We start from the raw sequence: 21591 nt of genomic DNA, 5'->3' as shown, positions 1-21591 counted from the left end.
TTAATATTTTTGGTCCCATGTCTGGTTGTGTTATATTACCGTTAAATCATAACATTTGGTAAGGAAACTGAACACCACAAAAGTTACATCTTCATTCATAGATAGATCCCATTATAAACTCGCCACATTAGCTTTCTAATGGAATTGAAACACTTTGCCTTGCTACTCTAATGTACCCAATAACTTTGAGAACAACTTCCGTTATCAAGGTACCAACGACAGATATTAGATATTACATCAAACTTGATTCCTACCAGCTAACAGTAAGTAGTACGCAAGGATGTAGCACCATCTTGAGCTATGTCCGCTAATTTTGGGTGGTAATACAGGCAATTGTGTTTATGTGATTTGAAACATTTTAAGCAATAATCTCCCTATATGTAAGAGCCGGTAGTATCATTTGACCTGATGTTTAAGATAGTCAAACTAAGATCGGGAAAATCAAAATTGTATGCATTGGGATATTCAGTGTTCACCAACCACTCTCAGCAATGAAAAAAATATCTACAAACAATTAATTTGACTAACCATAGTTTAAAATGAAAGCAGTAATAACTTATATTTGATTTAATTTAGCTTCAAATCAGTAAATTTGTTGATATAAACTCATCGCATTCATAATTTGTATTAGATTAAGATAGTAATATATTGTACAGAAATTACTAAAATGAAAGGAATTTGAGAAACTAAAACGACACAAAAAAAAACAATTTTTTGAGCAAAAAATGCTCCTAAGCTAACAGAAAGGAGAACACTTTCCACGATAATTACATCATTTTATTGGATTTTTTTTGTTAAAATACCCAAAAAATTAGATGCTTAGAAAAACTGTTATTCGCAGATGGAAAGTGTGACTGAAGGGTTAAGATAACAAAATGTTCAACTCAGTTGGCGCAATTCATGTTTCACGTCAAGTGTGGATTTAAGAGGTTAGAAACCCTGCTCTTTTAGTTTTCGAATGCTTGAGCAGATTTTCAAAGCAGGTCCCAATTTCATTTTCATTGCACTCATCAGGTGACATTCCTTCAACATAGATAGAGCTTGCCCATCAATGTCTTGGTTTTTGAACTGGTCTGCGTGTTCTGATCCGGCGGGAATGGATTTGATGAACTTGTAAACATCGGAAGTCGACCATTGCATGATCGGCTTCTGACACGGGGGTCTAATCGGTGACATAGGCGGTGGTGGGTAATTAGGAATCACTGCATCGGATGCTGAAGTTCCCGCGTCTGTAATTTCTAAAGGTGACAGAATAACGCCCGCAGTTTCAGTCAAGTCATTGCTTAAGTTTTGACTCACGTTTGAAGAATCGGAGGCACTGAAAACGCCGCTACTGCTAGTTGAACTTGAAGTCAAAAGCAATGCTGATTTGTTACCGGTTGATTTAGCAGCTGGATCTGATAACAACCCCGGACTCCCAGGGATCTCCAAACTCAAGCTCTGATTGATAGGATTTGATTTGACGGCAACAGGCGACTTTTCAGCAACCTGCTTCTTAATAGGTGATTTGGCTTTACTTAATGGATCATTAATTTCTAGAGCGTAATCGCCACTTTTTCGGGGTTTTTTCTTCTTGCTCTCAGAACTAGAAGAGATAGAAATTTGGTCGCCGGTAGTCAAATTTGGTCGCTTTCTGGTAACGTTACTTTTTCCCTCTTTGTCCTTAGATACAGATTTGTCGCAACATTTTTCTTCTGTCTTTTTCTCAGGGATCAACTCGTCAATCCAAATTCCATTGATAAAATGCTTCAGGATAGTTGGTTCTATGACAGCCATTTTTCTGGGGCCGTCAGAAATTAGAGTTTCTTCAATTTCAACTTTAGCACTACTTAGCTCAGTGGACGGTTCCTCTGTTTTCAGGGGAACATTGGGCATCAATACAAAAGAATCACTTTCATCGATAGTGAGTTTAACATCATCTGAACGTATTGATTCGACTGACGTAGATCTAGATTTAGTATCAACATTCAAATTACTCGTTACAATTGGAGATGTCGCCTCTTGCTTTATTTTTGTCTGTTCACTTTCAGACTCTCGTATTTCCTTGAAAAATGCAGGTTCTCTCGAAGGTGGTGGGTGGTTTGCTGTATCGGAACCCTGTAAGCGGTTAGCTTCACCTGACTGAATAGACACCGGGTTCAACAATATCGGTGGTGCTTTGGAAGGAGTAACAACTCCTGACAAAACGGTTGTTGTTGATATTGGTGACTTTTGCCCATCCGCCATTTTGACCGGTTTCACTTTTATAGGAGCTGGTTTCTTAGTGGTATTGAAAGGATGTACTATGCTTGTTGGACGAGGATTGATAGGCTTCGATTCGGACTCCATTAGATTAGATTGTCGCGGCGGAACTTTTTCAACTATATTTACTTTTCCGCTATTATTTTGGTTGATGATCAAATTAGGATTTTCAATCTGAACAAACCTCTGATTGGTATTAGTAGACAAGGATAGAAAAGTAGGTTGCTGAATGGGTTGTGGCTTTGCCGGAGCTGGCAGTATTGGTTTATAAGGAGTCAACTTTAAGTTCACCCCAGTCGCGTTAGATCCCGTTTGGTTTACGGGACAAAGAACAATAGTCGCGGGTAGCTGCGGCTGATTTTGTTGGAAACTGCAACTGGAAACGCTTTGCGGCTTCACAGGTGCTGGGGCAATCTTGGTAACAGGTTTCCGATGCTTCGTTGTAACATTTTGGAATGGACGACACACATTGCTCTGATCGATTGCACTTAACTTCAGAAAGGCTTGGGGCTGTTGCAGTTGAACTGGTGGATTCTTTGGCACTTTGGCTGGTAGTATGGGCTGATATCTTTTGGTGATAGATGCCGGGTTCAGCACTGCAGACTTAGGAAGCTCCGCTGGAGACTTCAAAACAGGACGAGTGCTGATTTGCTTACTACAGCTACCGCTAGTTGCAACTTCGCCAATGGTAGCTTGAGACGAATGAAAGGCTGCAATAGGATTATTTTGTTGCACTATTAATATATTGTGATTTTGCAAAATGGGATCTTTTGACTCGCTTTCTACTGAGCAATCGCTGAAGCTTTCCGAATCTACGGAAGATGCCGATAGGTCAAGAACGCAATTTTCACCTGCAGCGACTTCTTGACGCACATCAGCACTCCCAGAAACAGCGACTTGAGGCTCCATAAAAACGGTAAACGAGTAGCACAAATACTATTGGGATGGGTGAAGTACACGCCGTCAACTAGAGCCGAAAAAGGGAAGGGAGAATTTTGATGGACAACACGGTTAATAGACGAAGCCACAATTCACGATCAAGCGGACCAAACTATCTGAAATAGGGAGGCAATTGCATCAATTGTTTCGGTCCACCGGGTTTGTTAGCACAACTTTTACGCCCTCAGGTGCACATAATATTTTTAGGATCTTTTCTGTTTGTCTTTTCGTCCTAAACTTTTTGATTAAAATATATGAGATATAACCATTTTCGTAACACTTTGAGTAAATCAAGGCAAAACTATTCTAGAAAATAAAAAAACATAGCAGGACAAGTCCTGACGTACAATTCAAAGAATTTTCATTGACTTAAAAAACTAGACCTAAAACGGACTATGAACGGATTGGAAAAAGCATTTAGAAAAAAATCCGATCTAAAAAATCTAAAAAACAGTAAAAATCAGAGTGAAATTGCCGCATGTGAACAAAAAACCACTAGCGAGAAAGCGAATTTTTGTTCAAACACCGTTTTCTCACTCTACTTTAAATTTAGAGCGAAAAAAATTCACGCCGCAAAACCACTCGCTTTTTCGCTCCATTTCCTGTTTCGGTGTGACCAAAATCACTACTCCAATTTGACTTCAAAAATCATGAAAATGTGTGAACAGATCTTTAAAAAAAAGACAGCGCCCCAATACAATTCAAATTCTTTGAATTGTAAAAATATTGGTAGAAAGGCGACGTACAACAATACCGATGCAGAGTGCCGATTATAAGAGTGCCAAAAAATTATTCAATTTTTCTCCCGATAAATTTCTAAACCAAACATAACCGGCTAAACGTCGGAAGAATTGCTCTCGTACGACTAGTGGGAGCTCTAATCAGTTGCAGCCTGCTTCAGCCGGGGGGAGGGAGGGGAGCCTAAATGGGACTAAGAAGTTCGGATCTATTCTGTCCCCCCCCCCCCCCCCAGTGCTTTTTATGACCCCCAGTTACAATTTATATGTTGTTATATAGCAAAACAAGGATTAAGGGACCTGAAACTAAATAGATAAAGAAGCACCAAAGAAACAAAAATCTACCCAAATTTGACAAAATCTGTAGCTACAAAGGAACCGGAATTTTTTTTGGTTTCGCGTAATCAGAAGGTCTATGACATCAGTCAATACTGAGACTACGCAATAGCACAGCCAGAACACTAAGAATTCGCTGTTTTAAAAAAATGGTTTCAAACTGTTTAAAACAGTAGATATGAACTGAAACTATTTAACTGAATTGGAACTATATCAATTACGGGTCTTTCCCATTATAGCCCCCCCCCCCCCCCACCCATGAAATTACTGCCCCCATTATGGTATAATTACCATGTTGGGGGGGGGGGGCTATAGGTTATCTGACCACTAAGCTGGGGGAGGGGGGCTATAATGGGAAAGACCCTCAATTACGCCTGACCACAGAGTCAATGATTCCTTCAGCTAATGAGACTAAGTGATAGGACAACTAAAACAACCTGGAAATTGGAATACTACAAAAATTACTCTAAGAGTTCTCTAAAAAATTATACGAATTACTTAAATAGCTGCAAACATGCCTGATTTGAGAGGAATTGCAACCAGTCGTTATTAACCGGTAACAACAAAATTGACCATAACTAAAAATTCGAGAAAATCTCATGAAAACAAAAAGTATCCAAGCAACATAAACCCTTAGCGATCTGTTGAAGACTTCAAAAAGTTGCAATTTCGCAACATTAGAACATAACCGAATAAACGTCGGAAGAATTGCTCTCGAACGACTAGTGGGAGCTCTAATCAATTGCAGCCTGCTTCAGTCGGGGTGGGGGGAGCCTAAATGGGACTAAGAAGTTCGGATCTATTCTGTTTCGGCCCCCCAATTCTTTTTATAACCCCGTTACAATTTATATGTTGCTATATAGCAAATTACGGGTCTTTCCTATTACAGCCCCCCCCCCCCCCCGTGAAAACATAGCCCTCCATTATGGTATATTTACCATGATTGGGGGGGCTATAGGTTATCTGACCACTATGCTGGGGGGCTATAATGGGAAAGACCCCAAAATACTATGTAAGAATATAGCCCGTGCGCCTGGGGGTCATAAAAGATTTATGCCCACTAAGCTGGTGGGGCCGAAACAGACCAGATCCAGTTCAATAATGGGCTTCAAATAACCACATTAGAGGTTAATATATACCACTATTAAGATTTAAAGTGAAAAAATGGCACAGGCTTCGGCGCACTTTTCATTTGACTTTTGGTATTAAATTGACGCCAATTGAGCTCAGCTGCTTGAAAATGCAATGAGAGGGCATCACGCATAACACAAAAAGTCAAGGCCTTAAAAGTCACTCGAAAAGTCAAAACGGTCAAACAAAAATTTTGCACAAAAAAGACACACACATTTACAATAATTGCTGCTCTACGAGAGCGATTAATCAGAACACTTCAACTGAAATGAGCGCATAAATCTGAACCAATCAAATTGAAGTCGACTTTGAATTTTATTATTCTGACCAAGCCTCACAGGTCTTACCGCTTATCGTTATAGCCTGTTAAATTGTAAAAGGAATATTATCCTACTTTCAGGAAAAGTGAGGCTTATAAGACGGCAGCGGTCAAGGAATTCGGGATGCTAGGGCCAGCAATTTCCAAGTTGCAAAGAGATTAAGATGATCTTTTGCTTTTACTCAACTAAGAGAAAAAGATGATGGTTTTCGAAGCATGTTATAATTTCGTCTTCTGTCGCTCTAATGCATATTATACTTTCTAGCTGATTTTTTTATGTATTCAAATGAACAAGGCATATATGAAGTAGCTCTACAAAACTACTTTACAACAAACTCCGGGTATACATTTGTACTCTAGTAGTTGGGACATGAAATTTAGTTTATGATTAGTAAAGTTTACAACAAATAAAAGCCATATATAAAAAAACAAATGTATACCAAATATAGACTTTTTCCACAGGATTTAGGGTATTACACTAGTCTAGTTTTGTTTAACAAAAATTAACAAAAAATGATAAAAAAAATTATGAAAAGAAGATTTGCCACAGAATCTTTGCCCAAAATTTTTTGAGATAAAATAGCCCAATAGATGTTTTAGTATATTTCAATACAAGAAAAATTCATTAGCCCTTGAATTTGTCTGCTTTAGCGTTAACGTCACTGTAAGAGATACATTTCATTGGCATTTCAAAATTTTCAGTTGGTCCAGTTACACTTTTCTGGGGTACTGATCTGCTTGATTGAGGCAATTGTGCTAGGAGTGCTACTGAAGCTGTTACTGAGGATCTTTTTGGACGCCGATTTTGACCTTGGACTGGTTGGCCAAGTTTTTTATCAATGGTTTGCTATTGTAGAAAGTTAGTGATAAGCTTGCGGACTATCGCAATTTGATGGTAGAGGAAAGTATCAACGCATGTAAGAGTAAGTTTCCAATGAAAACTATTACTGTTAGTATTAACGACAGTTTAAAAGGTAAATAGGTCTCGAGTTTGGAAATTAAGTTGGGTTTTAGCAATGTAATTTTGTGTGCTAACTGTTTTGCTATGTTTTGTATTTAAACATCGTCGATAACGGTTACTCTGTTGTAGTTTCTGCTAGATTTCTCTGATCATTTAAATGTTAGCCTCCGTTTTGGTTTCAAAGCATGGGAAGTCGTTTAGCTCGGGCACAGCACCAATTAGATGTTCCAAAGGGTCAGACAACTTAACTCCAAATTTTGAGATCAGGTTGAATCTGATAAAATCTCATATCAATTGGGCTCCACATTCTAGAGTGATCTTGCATACTGTGCATCCAGGGGTACTCCTTGTTGTGTGGCACATGAGCATTGTGAATGCGGTATTTGTGTAGTTTAAATACCGATGACGCTGAGGTGAGGAGCTATAGACCTTAACCAAGATTTGTGGCTTTCTCTGTTGATGATAGAAGTATTTTGTATATCGCAGAATGTTAATGCTGTTATAGCAGAGTGAAAGAATAGAGTGGCCAAACATGAACACAGCACAAAATTCTTTTTCATTGACTGATGGCAAATGCGATATCGAGAGGATCCTAAACAGTTTTCGAAATGCTCTGTTGTCAAGACCTTCATCTCCATCGAGTCTTCTGATACAGCAAAGTATTTGTCTTCTGTGAGCCATTGGAGTACTTCTTCTTTTTTTGTGGCATTGGTAACAAATGTGATTCATAAACGTTGAAGGCTTTTTGGATTTAGGCTAATAGGATTGCTAAAGTTAGTAAGAGTCCTTGATCAAGTGTTGACAGTTCTCGAACCAGTTTGGAGTCAAAATAGGAAAAGCGTCCTTGCATCGTTATTGCCACAGTCAGGCGGTTCGACGTCATCTTTGGTCTATTGTACACAGATTTTAGAATTGCCAAAAGCTATTCACAATGCATTAAGGATGTGAGAAGTCTTTCATCCAACAGAATTGGATTTGAAATTCAGATGTTGACGTTGTAAGCATAAAGTGAGGATCAATAACATTTAATATCTGCATAGAGCATAGATAATAATTAAGCAATCGTATCAAAGCTAAAGTCTAATGGCTGGTTAGAGAGAAGCCTTTGATTACAGTCGCAGAGAACAAGATAACGCTGTTGTTCAATAATTTCCCAATTTTTAATTCGTGTTTCTTTCATTGTCTTCTCAATTTTTGAGATTTCAACGAGTGCATTTGCTCTTGACTTCTAGAAATTAGTCCGTTAGGAGTGAAGTGTATTCGTTGAGGCGGTCAAAATTCTCGGTGTTTTTCCATCCGAATATACTTGATAGACCGCAATCTGATCCAATCATTGCTATTCCGCTGCCGAATACGCCTTTTCCGGCAAGTGCAGCTGCATCTAGAATGGGTGTTTCACAACAATCGTGGGGTGAATTACCTTGAAATCCTGACAAATGTTGCGATGTTTTCGATCGAATTTTTTTGACAGTTTGTTGTGCTTCATGAGTTTCATTTTCAATTTTGTCCATTAGCCAGTATACAATGAACTGTTCACTTGATGTATTGAATCGTGAGAAAAAATCAAGTGGACAAAAAATTGGTAGTATTTTCCACATGTTCGAATGTTTCTGCAAAATTTTTTCGATTGATTCTTTCGCAGTGAAATTGTAGTGAGGGATTGGTATCAAAAACTCGACATTCACAAATTTTTCTGCCAACAGTAATTTTATTTTTTGTGGAAGTGTAAATCCTATTATAAATAACCGTTAAAACTTTGTTCGAGGAAACAAAATGTATCCGAAATTAAGATGAAGAGTATAAGAACTTTAAGTTTTCTTAAAATTAAATTGAACATTAAAAAAAGTAAGGTGGACTCTCTAGTAATTAACTTATTGGTGCAAGTGATTTTCTGGTTTTTGTTGTTATTTGCATTAGCTTGATGGCCAATTGTTTATTATGTAATTTGCGTTTTGTACTTATTTCTTATTGTTTTCGCGAGTTTAATTTTCCATTTAATGTTTAACGTTTAAGGTTTTTTTCAGTGCTTTATAGTTTATTGAACTTTGTTCACAATTTGTTACGGGTGTGGTTTAAAGAATGAAAGAGCTGTCTTTGTGTCATCTAAATTTTTATGTGTTTTTTTGTGTTTATTTATCTTCAGAGATGAACTGTGTTGCGAATATTTTCATGAAGTTTGTGTTCTGGTGTTGTGAGAATGGGAGTTATGAGAAAGGAAATAGAGTGTAGTCAGAGTGGGCACCTTTCTGTAATGATGATGTTGGAAGAGATGACGGAAATGATGGTTTTGTGATTGACGACTTTGTTTATTGGAGCATTGTGTTGATGGTCTGTTTTTGTGTAATGCGTGCCTTTGTGAGTTTCTGTTTGTTTTATCGATTGTCAAGGGAGCAAGTGAGAGAAGAAGTTGGAGATGAAGAAGAGGGAAGCGTTGTACTGATTGAGATGGATGAACTTTGGGCTTTGTTTTTGTTACTTACAGATGTTGTTTTTTGTTAGTCTTAGGTGTTTTAGTTATGTTTAGTTCTACTTACACATGCTTTGTTTAATTGATGCTTTGCTTGTTAGGCGTAGTTTTATTTGTGTGAAATGACAATTTACTAACATGTTTGTTTGAATCTAGTTTAAGTGGTGTTAGCATGTATAAATGCACGGTTGGTTGTTATTACAGCTTGAGAGATTTTGGAAAATTGGGATGTTAATTGAGTACTAATCTTTATTTGATCTAATAAGATTAACGAATTGTGCCTTTCATTACAGACTGAATTCTGAAGGAGTTGGGTGTGGAGGGGGCGTGGTGAACAAGATGGCATAAGATGGTGCAGAAAGTTTCGGGCGTAGGTTTGGGAAGAGTACGTGGTCGAATTTTTTGGAGGGGTTGAGCGAATTAGGTCGGGGGGAAGTGTTAGATGGAGATTACTTCAGTGTGCCGGTTTTGGTGGAGGGGCAGGAGGTGTTTAGTGATGTTTTAGTGTGGCTAAAGCAATTTTGGGATTTGGAGGGGATGGAGGGGTTATTGGGCGAGACATGGAACGCGTTGAGGATGGGTCATCTAAATTGGTTAGAGTGTTGGGACAGTGAGTTTTTGGGGGAGTTAGTTTAGAATTTTGGGTGTTGGAATGTGGAAGATTTTAGTGGGCCATTGGGTTTGGAGGTATCGGTGGTGGAAGGTATTTATGGATTGGTGTGTTGGTTTACGAAGGGGCATGTAAAAACGGCGGGGGACGAATTTGTGGCGTCATTAGGTTTTGTGAAAAAGGTATTTATTTATGCGACGAAATCGTGTAGGGCGGGGTTATGCATAATTCGATCGGTAAAATCAGGAAGTGCTTTTACCAACATGGTGCGAGGGAGCGCCGAAGGGGTTGGAGGAGATTTTTTTGGTTGTATTTTGACCGGGGGATTGAATAATTGCCGTCGGTGATACCAGGTTGGGAGGGTGGTAAGGGAGGAAATGAAGGGGGCATTGCGAGGGGCCACTAGTTACTTTAGTTTTGGAATGAGTAGGGATGAGGTGGCCTTAGTTATGGAAGAGTGTATGAGGCCAAATTCTGCTGACAGGGGTAAAAAGCGATGGAAGTTCGACTACCTCCCTAATGTGAGACTGAGCAAAGAGCGGAAATTGGCGGGAAGAAAAGGTGATTAGTCAATATCAATTACTTTTAGTTGTAGATTAGCTGGTTATAGATTAGCTCCTGTATGTTGCATTTTAGGCATAAATGTGGTTGATTTTTAGTAAAAGCAGAGCGCATTCTTGCCAAGAGTTCAGCAGAGGAGGGCGGAGAAGGACCACGGCGTAGTTCATCAATACAAAAGTAAAAGATCCACTCCATTTTTCCTATTTTGCATGTGTAAATAAATACATTCAATTTTGACGTTCGGTTGCATTATTTGATGTTTGACTAAGTTATAGTAGTACTTATACCTTTTCAAGTAATTTTAAGGGCGATTCCAGTTGGTTTTCGTGCTGAAAGAGTGTTAAAATAACTAACTTAGGCAAGTAATTGTCAACCAAAATTGGACTTAAACAAATAATTTGCTTGCAAGGAAATTTTCTGGTCGTTCGAAATAGACTTCAAGTTGTTTTATGACTAAAAATGACCCAATATAAGTTGAGTACTGAGTACTTATATAGAGGAGTAGAAATAAAGGGCAATACTGTGGTTCAAATATCGCTTGCGAGTTGTGCTGAGCTCTTAACTGTCAAAATTCCCTTTTGACAATTTTCAATTTTTTTTAAGAACTTTCTTTGCGTTATACTTTTTGTTTAGGGCACTTAGGCTTAAATAAGTGGTACCAATCAAAAAATATAATAAAAAAGATCCCTACTTGAAGAGTTATTGATTTTCGGCCTTGAATTCGAGATTTTTGACTTTAAATGGGGGCTACCAAATTCAATTTTTTTGCTTTTCAATTTTATGGCCACTACTTTGTGTTTTCTAAAAACTGGTGTATTCTGAATCTTCCAAATTGCAACTAAAAGCTTGCCTATACATTTAAGTTGACTTTGGGATAGTAGTTTTGGGGTCTTCAGGCATTGAAGTTTTGTTTCTGTGTGGGAAATTGGTCAAAAAAGAGCATTTTTTTTGGGTCTTATTTCCGAAATTTTGGATTAGGATTTTTCAAAAAATATAGCAAATTGGCCAAAATCTTTTAGTAGATCACTAGAATGGTTCTTAGCAATGCTCCATGAAATATTTGAGGGTCATAGGTTGTCTGGGGGCAAAAAGTGTTATTTTTGGATGGTACAAGAGCACTGATTTTGGACCTCGATTAGGTTGTTTTTTGAGGTTTTCTCTAAACTAAACAGCTATTATGGTATCAAGAGGCTAAATAAACCCTTTACCGAATAAGTGTGGGCACGAGGAATTCTATTATCTGGGTTTGGGGGCCAAAATCAATGTTTTTACTCTGAGTTTTGTGGTCAAAACCGGTTGTTGTACAGCTTTTTCCTCCGAATTTTGTGATAAACTATAAAGTTTGAGGTTATTTGGATATTCAATTAATTCTTATCAGTAACAAATTGATCGGCTAGATTTAAGGGTTTCTTGATAGGATACGTTGATTGGTAGGTCCGAAAAAACACTGGCAATTAAGCGTGAAACAGAGCTAGGGTATAAATCAATTTGTTTTTTTTCTAGCTTTGGAATGATAATGTCTGCTATTTGATACTCACAAAGCATATTTTTCCTTTATGCAGCGCCAAGGATATTGCATAATAGCTGGGGTGATTGGTGATGCATTCTCTAGTGATTAATGTGAAAATAAACTTCTTATTATAATGGTCAAATTGGTAAAGGATTGAGTCAATCGGGAAACTTTGACATAATTGAGGCGTTTTACTGCCTTCAGAGTTCCAATAGGCATCTCTTTTAGACTGCATGTGGTTTTTTTTAAAATGTTAGATGAGCAATAAGCATATGCTCAAAGTGAATGGTTAGGATTGCCAGAAAACTTGGAAAATTGTGCTTGTGATGGTGGCATTTTTGAATTGATTTTTGTGTTCTTGTTTCTTTTTGTGCTTTTGATGTGCTTGGCTGCTGTGATGTGCTATTGGGATTCCCTGTTTGATAGTTTCGAATACTTGTTCAAACTTGGGTTTGTTGTTGTGGAAGTATACTGGGCAAATTTTTCAGTTGTGGAAAGTGTACTGGGCAAATTTTTTGTTAAGGAAGGTGCTATAAATTTACTAGGTGACGGCGTAAACTGCACGGCGTGATTGTCGCAATGGGTAAATTGTCGTATTTGTTTTATTTCACTGAAAGATACGTTTCTTCTTGTTTTCGGTCTTGTTACTGGACCAACTGGTATGTTTGTTTCTAGTTGTTCATTGTCATATATTTCCGGTATGGCGGTTTCGCTTTGGTCTTCAAAAGTGCATGAGGTCTCAAGTGGTTCGTCCTTGGAGTGTTTTTTTTTTACTTCTGGTGCCCTTAGTCTCCGATGTTGTTGTTGAATTACACTAGGGATTACTGGAGCAGGGTTGGGCAGAACTCTTACCATTGGAGGTTGTGGTACTGGTACTGGTGCTGGTGGTAGTGGTACCTGTGGCCCTCCTGCTGGAGCTTAGAAAACTAAAGATAGACTATTTTTGGCGGATTCTGTTGGCATAACTTGCGGTTTTTGTTCAGTTATCTCCTTTTCCAACAGATGCGGCACATAATCATCAAATAACTAGGGCTCCTTTTTGCCGTGTTTTCTTGATGGATCGGGAACAAATTTTGATGATTCCACTATTATCCCAAGATCTTCAACAGCTTTTGGTTTGTGTGAAGTTTGCTCCAATTTTGCGGATAATGTAGTTAAAGCTCGTCAGTGCCTTTTCTACGCAGTAAAGTGGTATCATTGTTTGTAGAGCCTTCACAATTGATTCGCTTTGTGTGGTTAGCTTCGATTTCAGTAACAAGCAGTAGGATTGTTCGTCTAATAGTTGTGCTAATGCTTTTTTGTCATAATAAATTCAATAGCGATGATATGAATCCAGGAGGCGGAGTTTAATTTCTCCAAAAATTATTTGCATCGCGTCCTGTAGCTCTGTTACATTGTCTTAACTAAAGCCAATTGCGTCCTTGTTAGTGCGTTCGAACCGCAAATTGATTGGTTGAGTCGGTTCGCTGCCATGAAGCATGGCTGATGGACAACATCCGATAGAAGTATGATACGATATGTTGTGTATAAATGTCGCTATTGGCACATATTTATGCCAATGTGTCCTTTGCTCGTTCTTTTCCAGCTGCAGTATACGCTGCAAAGGTCCGTGTGATCTCTCAACTGCTCTTTTTGTTCGCTAATGCTTCAGGGTAGCATGTTTAAGCTTTACTTCTAAAATTTTGGCTAATTCGTTCATCATATCCGAAACAATGTTTGATCCAAGATCTGTGACAATTGTTGGTGGACGCTAGCTATGATTGACGAAAATTCTCACTAATGTTTTTCAATGGTGTCTGCGTTGCCGTTAGTCAGGGGTACTGCGAAGAGGTAATTTGTGAACACGTCAATACCTGTAGAACATATTTATTTATAGGCAAGTTAATTGGTCCAACAAGTTCAATTTGTAACATATCTCTTGGGAAAGAAAGAAGTAAAGACATCTGCTGGCTGTAAGGGTGGTTTCCGTGAGCTAGATGGCTTTTTTAAGTAGAGACATGTCAGACAGTTTTTGATGAAATCAATTAGAAGTTCTGTAAAACCTGGGAATAAAAAATGTCTTTGCAATTCTTGTATAGTTTTACTATCTCCAATGTGTCCGGCGCCTTGAGAATTGTGTACTCGATAAAAAGTTTTTGTCTAGAGCTTTTTCGGCAAGCATTACTGTTTAAATAATTCGACGTCATTACAGAAGTTTCGATATAGAATTTCATCTTCAATAACTAAGCGGTTCAAATGTTTGAAATAATTTTTCAAGCTTTTTGAAGCATATCTCATGTTTGCTGGTGCTAGTCTTTTATGACTTGCCAGATGTCGTCATTTTTGTTCTGCTCCGATTTAAATCTATTTTGGTGTTGTTTAGTGCGAACGTTTTTAACTTTGTCGTCCGGATTTAGGAAAGAAATTGCGTAAATCTTTCTGATCGCTAGGCTGAAAAGTCCATTTATTTGATTTTCTAATTTGGATTTTGTATATTATTGTCGTACATGCCTATCTTTGGTAGCTGTTCAACAACTTTGACACATTCAGCATTAGTTGTTGCTATTTCATTTGAGATTTCGTTTGTTTCCACATCTGTAGTTAATGCGTTTGTGTCAATTTCTATCCATTTAACTGGTATGTTGTCTTTCAATTTAATTGTAAGGCACGCATTTCTGTTGGTTTGCAATTGGAAGAAGCAATTGGCAGCATAGTTTGCTTTCCCGGGATGTGTGCGATCACAAGGCTGAAAGATAATACTCTATCTAGGTATTTCCACAACGTTGGCGGGATTACTTTCTATTGGAGAAACTGCACCAAACTTCTATTATCGGTTAGAATTAGCAATGTGCGATGCGAACACCATAAAGAATGAGAAAAATTTTCTAGTGAATATTAAAATCCCAGAAATTTGTTGTAATAGGTGGAAAACTTAAGTTGCCTTTTGTTGAATAATTATGATCCAAAGGAAACAGGAGCGTAGACTTTTTGACTTTTATCGCCTTTATCAAGATAGTCTTCAGCCATAAGGACATAGTAAGACATATTTCATTCCGGGTTCTGGTAGTCGTAAAAATGTTTCAGTTGCTGATAACAGACCTGCCTTCAATTTTTCCAATCTATGAAAGTGTTCTTTTTTTGGATCGATTTTGGTGTCATTCTTTAATAATTTGTGAGAAGAAAGCAAAGTCATGCCAAGTTTTGGAATAAAACTCCTGAGAATTAGTGCAAATCTGAGTAGTCGTCTGATTTGTTTTAAAGTTCGAGGCATTCTAACTTGTTTGAGAAGTTTCTGTATTTTCTTTTTCTCGGGTGAAATCCTTTTTGGCGTTGCTAATCTTCCAAGAATCTGCATGCGTTGTGTGGCGATTGAGCACTTACCTGGTTAAAGTTTAAGGACTGATATCCGAATGCATGTGAATATCTGTCGTAGAGTCGGTATCACTTCGTCAAACGTTTTTACTGCACAGACTAGCCTATGTCGTCCATAAATGGCGTTTAGATGTTGGCTGCTAGACATGAGTCCAGTTAGTGCCAAGCGAAAAAACTTAACCCTAACACAGATTTGTAAGTCCCTGAGCTAAACAATTATAAGAGTAGGTGCGTGACGCAGAGTTGAATGCAAGCGAGTGAACTGAGTTGTCATCGGCCATCTTAACACAGTGTTAAGCTTGCGAGCAGTGAAAATAAGTTAACAAATTTTTCCCGCGAACTGGTTTTTGGCTTCTGTCATATTTGAAATGGGAAAAGTAGAGTTTTTGTAGTTGTTTCATAAAATCTGGTTGATTCCGCTAATATCTATTAACATTCTAAGTTTGCAATATTCCTTTCGAAGAGCGAATAAAGGACTACTGTACCCTGACTGAGATAATGCGATAATTTTTCCGTAATAGTGCATTAGGGCAAGTTCCACATGAAGTTCATTCCTTTAGTGAGTAGAAATCATAGGGCCTGTGCGAACAGAGACAGATCTTGCTCGGTATTTAACTCTATTTTCAGTTCTGCATTGTAGCCAAAATCGAATCTGTGCTTTGCAAAAATGTCGTGAAATTACAATAACAGCTTTTCTAATAATTCTTGTTGTTGAGCTTATAGAACTGAGTCTTGCCATAGAAACGTGCATGAATCGTTTATTTATCGGTTTGATTACTTAGAGGGTGAATTCTGTCCATTTGTTGAAATTGTTGTAATTCGTCGTAAACTCGTCTCTGCAGTAGTGGAAGTGTTTCCGGATCTTCACAAGTTTCAGGAGTTGTAAACCATAGTTTGTGGTACTAGGGGGGTGGTCTAGTTGGTTGTGTTTTCCCTTTTTGTCTCATCCTCTTTTAATTGGTAAACTTTGTGTTGCATCTGGGTTTCTTGTTGTTGCATTCAATTGTTGCATCTGGGTTTTGTGTTGCATTCAATTGTTGCATCTGGGCTTCTGAGTTGCGCCAATGCAGATTGTTGCCGATCAATTTGTATTTATTTGTCAGAGTGCTCTGATGTTAGCACTGAATATTTATCAACTTCTCTTCTTTGTTGTATAGTTTTATCATGATCGGTAACGTTGAGTGCTGAGATCATCATGATATTTCCTTTCCCGTTTGTACTCACTGAAGAAGTAAAGGCAAAATCCAATTCTTGTTTCAACGTTTCATTCGGTGTAACTACTTCACTGGCTAACTCCAGCGTGTCGGTATCATTTGCAGGAGTACATTGGATCAAAATTTGTTCACCTGTTGCAATTGTTTTTTTCAGGCATACATTGGAATTCTTTTGAACCTTACGACTCGTCTTGGTTCATTTTGAAGATTTATTTTGTCAATTTTTATTGATTAATCATCAACTTGCAGCATGTTTTTTGCTCGTCGAATGCTAAGGTCATGTTTTACAAAAAAAGAGTTCCTTGTGTTATTGAAGTTGCTGTTTCAATACTTGCAATAGTTGGCTTCATGCTGGTTTGGCTTTGGGCCATTTCGATGTTGTATCACATACTGCGGTGTTGTATCTCATTTTTGTCTGTTTACGTTGGTGTCTTTTCTAAGCTTAGCGCATTGATTTTCAGAAAAGACGTTTGCATACGCTCCACTATTCTATAAGGGCTCTAAGAGATATTAGTGAAGAAAGTTTTAGTTTTACATATTTGGGCTGATTTCAAGTACATTTCTTGTTTCAGATTCAAGTACATTTTTTTGGTTATATGATGAGATTATATTCTGATTTTTTGGGTTTTTTGGCGAAATAAAGTTTTATTTAGTTTTTTCGTTGATTAAAAGGAAAAGAGATTCCTCTCCGAGATGGGGTACCACGTATGCTGCATCGGCTTACTCTGTGGTTTGGTTAACCACAATTATAGCACTGGAATATACGGCTCGTAAAGTGTACGGGAACTTGTCATTAGTTTTTTTGGGTAGTTTTGTCAGCATGTGCTACTCAATTTTTGTTGAAATCTAGAGCGGCAATTTGTGGATGGGTTATTAAATTGTCCTCTAGTTCGTCATGGTGATCAACTGAACCCTCGGTAGACCCGATACTATGGTCGGTATTGGGTGAAAGTTTGCGGTTCGAAAAGTGATTGGTTTTGTAGAAATTGACTGAAAATTGTTGAATGGCTGGTTGGAGAATGGTTTGGTGGCTATTTGGTTGTTAGGTCTAGTAGCCTTTTCTAATTTCACTGTTGCGTTTTCGTTTTTTTGCGGAGAGCGTTAACCAAGTTTTTACTAACTGTTTCATTTACATCGTTAAAGCCGTCTTCCGGGCAACCTTGCTTAAGACACAGTTTTAGTATAGCCATTTGTTGCCGTGCGAAAGTGCATAAAACATGGACTAGTATGTTGGCTGGTTGTCACATGATTTTTGATCGTAGCCATACGGCCATTAATTTTTTAAATATTCTTTCGATTTGACCGTATTTGAAATCTTCAGCAGCTTGCAGCCGTGCATCTCTTGCTGCAATTTCTCTGTCAAATCTTGTTTGTTCAGCAGCGGTAGGTGATCGATCAAGTCCTGCTAAATTCAGTGGAGCTACATGTGATAGATATTGCTCAGGGTGTGCTTTCAGGGCTTTCATTTGTAGAAATCCGAGGATGTTTACAGGTGTGTCTGTCAGCAAATTGGTCTCTTAATGCGGTAAATCAGCCCTATAACTTGGCTTGCGTAACAAGCGCTAAGGTTTGAAAGAATCTAAGAGATGCATCACGAAGGTGCAATTGTAGAAATTTTGGCTGTTGTGCGTTGTTTATTTCTGAAATTGCTACAAATCCTCGAAAAAAAGTTTTCAATTTCGTTAAAATCCTCCTCTGCTCCAGAGTATGGCTTTACTTTGATTTTCGCGTGCGCCATTGCTAACGATTATGTGGCGTCCCGAACTGTTGCCATACAGCACAATGATAGCACTAGATGCAAAATTGAATTAAACAGCACCGTTGGTTTAACTTCAGTTCACGTCAGCTTTCTTTTTAGGCTTTGATTGTTAACTCTCAATTCTTTCATCTACTGTTGTCTCTTTCCGTTGAACTATTGTCTCATCTGAAGATCACTTGTTCACTTTCTGCCTTTGGGAATTGTGCTGTTAGAATTGAAGTCTTTTACTTGAAAGGAGTTGTAAAGTTGATAAGAATAACTGTAGTTTATAAAAGAATTAACTTTTGAAAAGCAAAATCAAAGATTGTTTTTGTGATGTCAAAATGATCTTCTCTCTTTATCCATTCAACTGTTAACACAAGGTCTTTCAGGTTATCAAACGAACTAGTTGCAATTACTTCTCTTTATGTAATAGTAAGTCCAAGGAAAATGATAATGAAAACATAATGAATTTCTGCTGACGTCTCTACTTCATGTGGGTTGCCAAAAGCAATAGGGTCTATTGAGAATTTTTTTTCTTGAAATTAGTTTAGAGACTACAATTTTTCACAAAATATCAAGTTCTCTCAATAAATTTTTGATCGGAAAACAACTGTCGCCGCTTTTGTCACCATCCACTAGCCTGTTTCATTGTAAAAGAAGGTATGTTATCCTACTATCAGGACAATTGAGGCTTATGAGATAGGAGCGGTCAAAGAATTCAAGATGCTAGGGCCGACAGTTTCTAAGTGCAAAGGAGATAAGAAGATCTTTTTGTTTTACTCAACTAAGAGAAAAAGATGGTTTTAACAGCTTGTTATTAGTTCGTCTTTTGTCGCCCTGAAGCATATGATATTTTCTAGCTGATGTTTTATATATTCAATTAAATAAGGCATATGTATCTCAGATTTATAAACTACTTTATAACAAACTTTGGGTATACATTTGTATAGTAAATACACTCTAGTAGTTAGGACAGGAAATGTAGTTTATGATTAGTAAACTTTACGACAAATTTAAGCCATATTAAGAAGAACAAATATATAATATATAAAGACTTTTTCCACAGAATATTATCCTATTTACACATACGGTACCTATGCGTAGTTTTAGCGTTTATTTACCTATTTACCAGCAATTTTTTGTTCAACTTTTTTTGGCTTTGCTTTTGATGCATGTTTCAGGAGCGCTAAGACTTGAGTAGATAATCAGCTTCTATGTGGTGGCAAAGCGCGTCTGAAAAGTCATATACTGCGTTTGGCTGCATGTTTGAGGAGCGTCAAAGCATGCGAAGATTATGAGCTTAAACATGGTGACATAGCAAAATAAAGAAGATAGATTGCAATTATTTCAATAATTGATTGTTCTCGCCAACTATAATAATTGACTGTTCTTCTTTTTGTCTAGCCGAGTAACGGCAATTACTTTTTCCAAATCTCCGTTTACGGAACACGTATCATTACATAGTGAATCAATATGCAAAAATATGACAAGTGGGTCTGGGTGGGGTGCAAATAATATAAGCACCCACTAAGCCGGGGGGGGGGGAAGGGTCACAAGCGGAAAAGATCCATTTTCAACCCGCTTGTTTAACTGACAACTAAAATGCTCAACGTCAATTCTGATGGGCCAATTTGAAACGGTATTTCGTAATGCGCAAATATGCGGCATTACCTTTCTTTACATCTACAAAATGTAAATTCAAAATTTAATATTCAAAACATAATTAAGTTTAATATTTTAAGAACCATTGGAAATATTAAAAATAAATATATTAAAGTCATTTTTGTAATTAAATTTCAGAACGTACGTTTTATCACTCAGTAGAAGAGCAATTGCTTAGAGAAAAGTTTTATGCAACTGGCAAACCTAGATAACCCAGTTTAGTTGTCTATCTATTCCCGGAAGTTATGAAGTTGTCAGGGTTTAGGCAAAAAATCTCTAAAAGTGAGATATGACAAATAAGTGCGACAAAATTACAATTCTACCTTTTTACGATATAATGTTTGCTTTACTAAGAAAATTGATGTAAAGGTCGTAGTCTTTTTGGTCCTCGTTTTCTTTAAATATGCATTTACATTCACATTGTTGGCAATCAATGAAACCAGATAATATCAACTGCCTTTGGTTGTTTGATATTTCCATTGAAATGACATTATGTAGTGCGCGATTGATCCATCTCTGAAAAAACAATAGCTTAAATACAAACTCTGTTCCAGGTTAACAAAAACCATTTCAAATAATTTGTGTTTTTTTGTTGTTGTTTGAATGCTCTTGCCTGTTCTTGAATAAGATTTAAAATATTTTTATTAAAATTTTGGAATTTCTCAGTTCTTTCTATTTTGTCCGATGTCAGTAAAATATTATAGAAAGTTTTTGACTTAGGGATTGATTGACGAGGCACTACATTGTTATTCATAGATCAATCTAAATGTTCGTTCAGTTTTTCAACGCATAGCATTCTATTAGAAAGAAATTTAGCATCCTGTTAGATCCAATAACAGTTCCAAAACTGTTAATAATTTTAAGAGAAACTCCGAGAGAACCTGATTTAAAAAGCTTCCACATATCCCAAGAAATACGGAAAAACTTTCGTTTTGTTCTACAGGTTTTTTAAACCATTCTGGCAAGGAAATTGTCATCCGACCTTTTAGTTTTAAGGTATCTGATTTTTGTTTATTGTTCTATAAGTCTTTGGCTGTCCTAGCAATCGTTGAAGTAGAAGCTTTTCGAATGTTTCTTTGGTGTCACAGCAGCTGGTCAATTTTTCTGTTTCAAACTGAAGATCATTTTGTAACTTAGATTTACATGTACTCTTGTAGGGAAATGTGAAAACACTTCTTGAATGTACATTCGCTACAAAAAACTGGAACAGTGTTCAAATAGATTTTATGATACAATTGAAAGACCATGCGGGAAGGAATCAATCTTTTTTGCGTCTGTTTACCCGTTACAACAATAATTATTTTCTCGGTATAGATCTGACTTAAGATCTAAGGACGAGTTCTTGATGATATGCAAATAATTGGTAACCCAACTTTGTTTTTCACGCCCTAATAATGACATTGCCTGCAGAACCCTTTATTTAATGTGTGAAGGATTTTTTTACTCTTTTATAATAATTATTTTCTGAATTTAGGAGATGTGATTAATTTTACTGCTATATTTTTATAAAGTTCCATTTTTCCTTGGGTTAAGTAGTTCCAAGCAGTTGTATTTTTATTCTTTACTTTGTGATGTATTGCTCATTTTCAAAAATCTACCTTTTTGTTGGGACTTTTTAGTTTCTCGCCATTTTTATAAGAGGTATGTTGTTCAAAACAATTTTGAGAAAATCTGGGAACACTTAAAAGAAAATTTGTTTCCTTATGTTGATATGATTATCTCCAACCTGTTGATAAAATTTTTTTTTCCTTAATTCAGTTCCAGAAGAGTGTCTGCACTTTCTGTAAGATAGCTTTCCAAAGATGAAGTAA

The 21591-nt window shown here is 37.2% G+C and overlaps 1 protein-coding gene across 1 annotated transcript; it reads right to left on the bottom strand.

The window, feature by feature from the left end:
• Positions 1 to 806: 806 nt before the first annotated feature.
• Positions 807 to 3462, bottom strand: LOC142336486 (uncharacterized). Its single transcript, XM_075385369.1, has one exon. The coding sequence runs from the start codon at positions 3148 to 3150 to the stop codon at positions 931 to 933; it is 2220 nt and encodes a 739-aa protein (XP_075241484.1). The 5' UTR covers positions 3151 to 3462; the 3' UTR covers positions 807 to 930.
• Between the last annotated feature and the right edge of the window lie 18129 nt (positions 3463 to 21591).

The sequence above is a fragment of the Convolutriloba macropyga genome, chromosome 3 (assembly GCF_964194025.1).
Source record: "Convolutriloba macropyga chromosome 3, txConMacr16.3, whole genome shotgun sequence".
Classification (NCBI taxonomy): domain Eukaryota; kingdom Metazoa; phylum Xenacoelomorpha; order Acoela; family Convolutidae; genus Convolutriloba; species Convolutriloba macropyga.
This window is presented reverse-complemented; position numbering and strand designations above follow the sequence as displayed.